The following is an 8,230-nucleotide window of genomic DNA, read 5'->3' as shown; positions in this document are numbered from 1 at the left end:
GCAGTTTTGCTTTGGGGCCACTGATGTGTCCACAGAAGCGTTGAATCCCATTAGAAGGTGCTTTCCTTTTAAGCTGAAGCCAGAAGTTAATTGCCCACCCCTAGGCACACTCACAGCTCCTTTGATCGGGTCAGAATGGAGGGGATTGCTACTAAACAGAAGGACCAACATAAACATGTCTATTGCCCAGTGGATCATCTACACGACCCTCCAGGGGAAACAAAGCCACCTCCCTCGAACCTCGGCAGCATTTTGTTTATTCTGCCTTGTATCCTTTAGCAGTTTGCATGCCTGTCCTTGCTACCAGACTACAGATATAGACTGTACATATATTGCTTATAGGCAAGATTTCAGCTTTGGAATCATGCTGTCACTAAGGTGCCAGTCCCTGATTTTGTAAACAGTAGGCACCAGGAAATGTTTCCCTCTGGAGATGACATTCCCTCTCTCTTTGTTCTAGACTCCTTACCCAAGTAAGCAAGTGCTGAATCTGGATGTCTCCCAGACTCAGCTGCTCCAGTCCTGTTTCAGGGTCACAGTCTCCAGAGCCCCCCAGTCCCAGTGTCCCTTCTGAATCACGGCAGCAGCAGCCCCCTGCACTGCCCCACCCAGCCCCCACCACTTCTTACACCTTGGTCAACAGCTCCCTAGGGCCCAGAAAATGATTCAGACTCCTTGGTCTTCTCCTCAGGACCCCCTGGCATGGCCCCCAGACCATCTCTCCAAGCTGATTGCTCCTCTCTAGCACTCTGCTTCACCCTTCCTGCTGCCCCTTCCCTGCCAGCCATTCACTTGCCCTTCCCCAAACTTGCTTTGTATCTTCCCAAGTTGCTTTGTTCACACTGAACTCTACTCTTGAGCTACTGTTGCTTATTGCGTGCTTACCAAGTGCCAAGTCCCGGGATTCGTGTTTACTAGAGGCAATATAAACTAAGCAGTTTGTTCTGGTGAGATAACACATCCCCTTAGACCTACTACCCTTTATGATCAATGTTCATTAGTTAATCATTTTCCCCCTAGAACTAAGTGATCTTTATTGGTGTATTGTCTCATGATCTATGGAAGAAAAGAATACCGTGTCAAAGAATAAGGAGGAGGTAGGGAGAATGCAGATGTCAAGACATGCCAAAAAGAAAATCTTGGTCATGATACAGCAGTTTTAGTAGGAATAAATTACTACACCCAAGTTTAACCACAGCACTATAAACATGTCCCACAAGTTTTAATGAATTTGATATAGTGGATAGTGCTTTCTTTCCTTTTCCCTGAGAGAATCTAAAACCAGGATGGAGTTCCTTTTAGCAGTCAAGAAAAATGAGTTATAGGTACAACTGGCTCTCCGTATCTGCGGGTTCTGCATCTACAGATTCAACTAACTGTGGATTGAAAATATTCAAATAAATAAATAATAACAATACAAGAATAAAAAATAATACAAATTAAAACAATAGAGCTGGGCATGGTGGCATACACCCGTAGTCCCAGCTACTCGGGAGGATGAGTGGAGGATCGCTTGTGCTCAGGAATTCAAGCCCAGCCTCCACAACATAGCAAGACCCCATCTCTAAAGCAAAATTTGCATTGTATTAATTATACACTTACAATGTATAATTTACATTGTATTAATTATACACTTACAATGTAAAATTTACATTGTATTAAGTATTGTAAGTAACCTAGAGATGATTTAAAGTGTATGGGACGTTGTGCATAGGTTATATGCAAAGACTACACCATTTTATATAAGGGACTTGAGCATCCATGGATTTTGGTATGGTTACCAGGAGGTGTGCTGGAACCAATCCCTCCGGGATACTGAGGGACTAATGTACTAGAACAGACCAACAGTTCTCAAAGTATGGGCCAGGGAACCCTAGGGATCCCCAAGAATTTTTCAGGTGATTTTTCCAAAGTCAGAATTATTTCCATAATAATACTATTTGAATTTTTCATTCTCATTCTCTCTTAAGTGTGCAGTGAAGTTTTCCAGAGGCTACATCTATGATGTGTAATATCACAACAGATTGAATGCAGAAGAAGACGTGAGAATCTAGCTCTTTTCTGTTAAGCCACGTACTAAAAAGAGATGCAAAAAATGTAAAATAATGCCATGCTTCTCACTAAATAATTTTGTTTTGAAAAACATATTTTCTCATAAATATATGATTTATGTTAGTGTCTAATGGGCTTATTGTTATTACATTAATCAATGAATTTATCTTTTTACTTCTGTTTTAATTTCTAACGCTGTGCGTATGATAGATACAGGCTCTGCGGCCAAAACGTTTGAGAACTGCTGTCCTAGACAAACCAAACGAGGCCTTCGGCCCAGGATCAGACCAAACTCACTCCCGTTACACTATCTCTCCTCTAGGCAGAGGGGACATTCTGATATAAAGCCGACTTTAAGAAAAACATTTCCTAAACCAGCCAGTCACGGCCCTCTCTTTCCCCCGCAAACTCCCCTCTTTTCTACCTATTTGGAGACCACAGCTAGGCCAGGGGCATCAGTGGGCGGGACCGGCGAGTGGGAGGGGCTCGGGGAGTGGGCGGGGCCGACGCGCCTAGGCGGGACAAGACAGAGCCTGCGTGAGAGCTGGGCATGCCCCAGGAGCACTGCATTCTGGGATGCGGAGCCACCGCTGGCCTTGACTAATGAGATGCTGCCGCGTCACAAGGGGCGACCCTGTGGGGCTCAACCTCGCGGAGCACTGTGGGGGCTGCCTCGGCCTGCCCTCTGCGCTTCTCCCCGCGCTGTGGCCCGCGGGCCGTGGCGGCCCCAACATGGTGGACTACTACGAGGTGCTGGGCGTGCCCCGGCAGGCCTCCTCCGAGGCCATCAAGAAGGCGTATCGCAAGCTGGCGCTCAAGTGGCACCCCGACAAAAATCCTGAGAACAAGGAGGAAGCGGAGCAGAGATTCAAACAGGTGGCCCAGGCCTATGAGGTGTTGTCGGACTCCAAGAAACGCGACGTCTACGACCGCTGTGGTAAGGCCGGCGTGGATGGTGGCGGCGCTGCCGGCGGGCCCTTCGAGGACCCCTTCGAGTACAACTTCACCTTCCGCGACCCGGCCGAGGTCTTCAGGGAGTTCTTTGGTGGCCGGGACCCATTTTCGTTTGACTTCTTCGGAGACCCGCTTGAGAACATTTTTGGGGGTCGGAGGAGCTCCCGGGGAAGCAGAAACAGAGGGTCAGCATCCCTTTTCTCCACCTTCAATGAATTTCCAGGCTTTGGAGGTGGTTTTTCTTCTTTGGATACAGAATTTACTTCCTTTAGCTCCCTGGGAAATGGGGGCCTTTCTTCCTTCTCCATGTCTGCTGGTGGTGGTGGAACAGGCAGCTTCAGGTCCGTGTCGACATCCACAGAAATAGTGAATGGCAAAAAAATCACCACCAAGAGAATTGTTGAGAATGGCCAAGAAAGAGTGGAAGTGGAAGAAGACGGAGAGTTAAAATCCCTGATGATAAATGGCAAAGAGCAGTTGCTACGCATTGACACCGAGTAATGCCAGTCCATGTTTGACTTAAAGCACATTTTAGGGAATAACAGGACTGTTTTTTGTTTTCTTTTTAAGATTGCAAGTGAACTCTACTTTGAGAACAACTGTACCCAAGAGTTTATAAACACTAAAAGCCAACGCCTGTTTGTTGTTATTCTTGGGACTACGAAAATAGGACCTCTGTCTTTAAAACTGTTGTAAATATCTGTATGCACTTTGCCATTTATTACACTTAATCCCAAGGCAGATGGTGATTATTTCGTGGTGCTAGGACAAAATGTCACCACAGCACCTTGAATCTTGCCTTTTTCCTTTTTGTTTGAAATACAAGCCAAGTAATTTGCTCTGAAACATTTTACTTCAATTTTTTCGTATGTAGTGGTGAAAGATAGGAATATATTATTAATACTTATGTTTTAAAATAAAGATGGCTTTTAATAGCACATACATGCTGGTGATGGGATAGGGTAGGTTTGGTGATGTGGTCAGCCCCTCCTAAGAAACCTTGCCCTTTTTAGGCTCTTGCCTCTTCATCACTGTCCCACCTACACTGGCTTATCTCCTCTCTACCCCTTCCACCATCTCTCAGTTTAAGTGTACCAAGTAGAAGACCCATTTGACATGCAGTCTTCGTGATGCCTTCCCAACTCTGATATGTCCCCCACACTATACACCAGACACCAACTCCTGGTCAGAAAACCTCTGTTCAGTACAGCTTCTTCTCTGAAAAGTTGGACTTGGTTGTTTCTTTCTCTGATCACAGAGACCCCATTTCATTGCCTCACTTCCACTACTTACTGAAACTTCTACTTCCTTTGAGTGCTTAGGGATCCTGGGATCACTTCTCTATCCCTTCCAAAACAGGACCACTAGAAATTATCATGTTGACAATTGCAATTTGCTAGTTCCTTTATCCCTCTACTAAAAATCTACAAGCAAAAATCCCCTGATGGAATCGTTCACAACTCAATTTATCTGCTCCTACACGGCTGAAGGAAATCAAACAACCGTGAAGACAGTGCTTCCATCTTCATGGACAGTGTCAGCTGAGTCACACCGGTGTTTATCAGTCCTATTGCAGACCCTCAGCCCTGCCTCTCCTTCCTGTCAGAGACCATTGCAAACCTTAACTACACTGCTGTAGACCACTTAACAGTTTATCTCACTGAAGACTATTAGGACGAGAAGTAGAAATCTTTGTAGAACGAGTAGATAAGTAAGCGATTGTAACTTAAATATATATAATATATGCGGGCTGGGTGTGGTGACTCATGCCTGTAATGCCAGCACTTTGGGAGGCCAAGGCAGGAGGATCACTTGAAGTCAGGAGTTCGAGACCAGCCTGGGAAACATAGCAAGATCCCATTTCTACAAAGAAAATTTTTTTAATTAGCCAGGAGTGGCGGCATGCTTGTAGTCCCAGCTTCTCAGGAGTTTTAAGCAGAGGATCCCTTGAGCCCAGGAGTTCAAGGTTGCAGTGAGCTATGATCATGTCACTGCACTCCAGCCTGGGTGACAGAGCAAGACCCTGTCTCTAAAAAACTGTTTAAATAAATAAATAAATAAATAAATCAAAATGTGCTCTGCCTGGAACCTTGGTTGGATAAAGATACCGATACAGACCTGAGAGAGTGGCTTCCTGTTGACACAGTTGATGCCCCCAATGAAGACCATGTTGGGCATGATGGGCCTGGGGTAGTCCAGCACAAAGTCATTTCTGAACAGCCACACGGATGCATGGCTAAGAATATCCACCAATGATACCTCTCTCTGAAGAACCTCGGAGGCCAGGCTTGCATAAGGAAAATAAGAAACATGGCAAATGTAGAACAAGGCCAGAGGGTAGAGCATGTTCTTGACCCTTTCCACGAATGTCATGTGGTCTGAATTCCTTGTTAGTGACCTAGGAATATATGAGGAAGGGTTCGGACACTGTGTGCCCTCAAAGTCTAAGTGACATGGAATGAAACGCAAAAAAAACACAGTGGGAATGGACAGGTACTTAGCCAGCATTGCCCCACAGGGGTAAACAGGGTCTGTTAAAACCACATCAAAGGAACTGGCATTCAGCTGCCGGAGCAGGGTCTTGTTATGCATTAGGTCTGCACAAGACTTATAAAGAAACACAGATGACCTTTTCAAAATTGCCATCGTTTTAAAAAACATATTCAGAAAATGTTGTGTTTCAAATGCAATTTGAATGTGTTCCTTAAGGAGGTTCTCAAAATCGTACTTGCTGTATGGAAAACCATAGGTTTTCACGGTGAAAAAGTCCTCTTCTTTGATGTGCATATTCACCTCTGGTGCAAGGACCACAGCTTGGTGGCCTCGGGCATGGAGCTCCCTCACCACCTCTCGCATGCTGAGCCAGTGGCTGCCATCCATGGGTACCACCAGCACCTTCTCACCCTCAGCGCAGGGACCACCATTCAGGAAGAGCAGCAGCCCCAGAAGCCCCATTGGAAGAAACTGGAGTCCGGTGGCCATCTCAGCAGAAGCCAACAGCAACTAACTTTCCACCGCAGGCTGTGCCTCTTATATTCATTTTTTTCACCCTTGTTAGTTTATCATTGATCCACTTAGGAAAATGGCATGTAATTGAAAGACAGAGTGTACTCCTTAAGTTAATCATTACAAAATAAATCTATCCCTATCTGGCCCCCGGGTGAGATCTAATCACTCCTATCTTGGAAAAATTAATCTGACCCTGCTGCTCTCCTTAAGGAACACTTGATTTCACTCTCATGTTTTTCATCCAATGTCCAAAACATGTGGACACACATTTCATCTGATTGTCTCCTACTTCTCTATTAACCACATTCTACCAGGCTGTGACTATGCTCTGAAGAGTTGCCAATGTCCTGGTCCCCAACCATAACCTCTCTACTAGATGTGATCCCATCTTAGAACTCCTTCCTCCCCTGCAGGAGTAACACAGAGCACATCCAGAGAAGCATATAACATTGCTAAGCCAGCTCTCTCTAAATGAGTAGGGAGATGCTGGCTCTCTGGTTTTGTTCATTTTCCAAAGCAGGATATCACTTGTAATGATCAGGGAGGATTCTATTTGAAGTGGCTCTCAAACAAGCGAATAACTGGACGGACACTGACCTCAACATGGGATGATGTGATTCTGTTGAAGGGTTTGTTGAGAATTCCACGTCTGCTCCATGGAATATGAAATGCTATTATCTAAGGCACACATGGGCAAGACAACCCTAAGCAATGACACACAGTGAGTTTGGAACACATCCTGCTCCCCACGGGACAAGAGGGAGCTGGAGCCCGGCCCCGGATCTGGCCTTGTCTGAATTTCTCTTCTCCTGAATGCTGAAGCTCCAGCCTTCTGCTACTCTGTTTAGGGACTCGGGCGCACATTGAAGCTTATGTTCAGGCCTTTCTCCAAGGTCATTTCCAGTGCCAAGTCCTGATAGGGACAGATTCCTCCAGAACAGGAGGGCTACATAACTCGTGGGGCCCTTTGTTCAAATTTCAAGATGGAGAAAGCAACTGAGGGCCCCTTTGAGGGTGGAAGTCTGTGTGGTCAGAGGGGTCGCATGCCTGTGGTACTGGCCTGGCTCCAGAAAGTCACTCCCACATGTGGTTGGCAAGATTACTGAGGCCTCCTTGTCCTGTCGCCCCAGGAGAAGGCAGGCTCCCTGTGCTGTCCGGCTTTCTAGCTCACCGCATCTGTGTCTTCACGCCTGGCCGGTCCACCCTGGCTGGCCAGCCTGAGGCTTTCCTATGGCAGGAAGTCGCCCCTTTAGAGACCAACACCGAGAACACGTGCCACCGCTGGGCAGATGTGCTCATGCCCAGACACTCGCTGAGAAACCCAGCTGCCACTGTGCAGGGAGCGTTTGGGTTTAACCTTTCCTTGCAGGCTAGAAGTCCGGAGTCCTGGTTTTCTTACTTCCTCTCCAACAGTAATTTCTCTGCCCTCTTTTATCTGGTTCCTCTCTCTGTCTCAGCCTCATAACTGTATGTTTTTCCCAAGGCTCAGTTTCCATCCTTCTACCCCCAGGTCAAATCGTATCATTGCCATCGCCCGTTTACTTCCCCCCAGAGCCACGCAAGAGGACGAGTCCGTGGGGCCTGGGCCGCCCACGCCCTGTACGAAGAGGTAAAAGCAAGAGAGAGGAAGCGGTAGGGTGCCTGGGAAGGCAGAACTTTGAGTTTGTTGTTGCTGCTGCAGCTGCTACGGTTGTCAGCAAGGGCAGCTAGCGCTTAAGTTTCCAGTGGAAGCAGCAAGTTTCCAGAGTGGGGCCTCCTGCCCAGAACTCAGGAGCCTCCCCGCTTGCCCAGCTGCGGCCGCAGCGGGTGCCTGTGGGGTAGCAGCCGGGGCAGCGTGCCCAGCTGTCCTCCCTGGGAGCACCCGCCAGCCACACGCGGCTGTCACCTGCCGAGTAAGAAGCCACGTCAAACCTGACGACTCGGCCTGGCTGCAGTGCTCACTCTGAGCTAATGAGACACATCGATCTAGGCTAGACTAGAGGAAGAGGTATACAGCAAAGGATTAACATTGTGACAGTCTCGATGTCTTGATTTGGTCCCAAATAAGCTACAGATTTGACGCAAAGCCAAAGAAAATCTCATTGGGCTTTTTAACATGACCGAAAAAAATAAATAAATAAATCTTAAAGTTCACTTAGAAGCCTTTCCGGCTTCTGATGATAGAGGTGTCACTCCTATCAGACAAATGCTCTCTCAGATAATGATTATAAACTCT

At 46.9% G+C, this 8,230-nt stretch overlaps 2 protein-coding genes across 2 annotated transcripts in view; one reads left to right on the top strand and one right to left on the bottom strand.

The window, feature by feature from the left end:
* Positions 1–6,031, bottom strand: part of LOC105813987 (UDP-glucuronosyltransferase 1-1) — a 17,818-nt gene extending 11,787 nt beyond the window's left edge. Inside the window, exon 1 of the mRNA XM_012648847.1 lies at positions 5,125–6,031. Coding sequence (XP_012504301.1) covers positions 5,125–5,988 — 864 coding nt within the window. The 5' untranslated portion in view covers positions 5,989–6,031. The remainder of the gene's footprint in view (positions 1–5,124) is intronic.
* Positions 2,751–3,507, top strand: DNAJB3 (DnaJ (Hsp40) homolog, subfamily B, member 3). The gene has a single exon (XM_012648848.1). The coding sequence runs from the start codon at positions 2,785–2,787 to the stop codon at positions 3,505–3,507; it is 723 nt and encodes a 240-aa protein (XP_012504302.1). The 5' UTR covers positions 2,751–2,784.
* Positions 6,032–8,230: the final 2,199 nt, after the last annotated feature.

The sequence above is a fragment of the Propithecus coquereli genome, unplaced genomic scaffold (genome assembly GCF_000956105.1).
Source record: "Propithecus coquereli isolate 6110/MARCELLA unplaced genomic scaffold, Pcoq_1.0 Scaffold295, whole genome shotgun sequence".
Taxonomy (NCBI): Eukaryota; Metazoa; Chordata; class Mammalia; order Primates; family Indriidae; genus Propithecus; species Propithecus coquereli.
The sequence above is the reverse complement of the archived record's forward strand: the minus strand, read 5'-3'. Positions and strand labels throughout refer to the sequence as shown.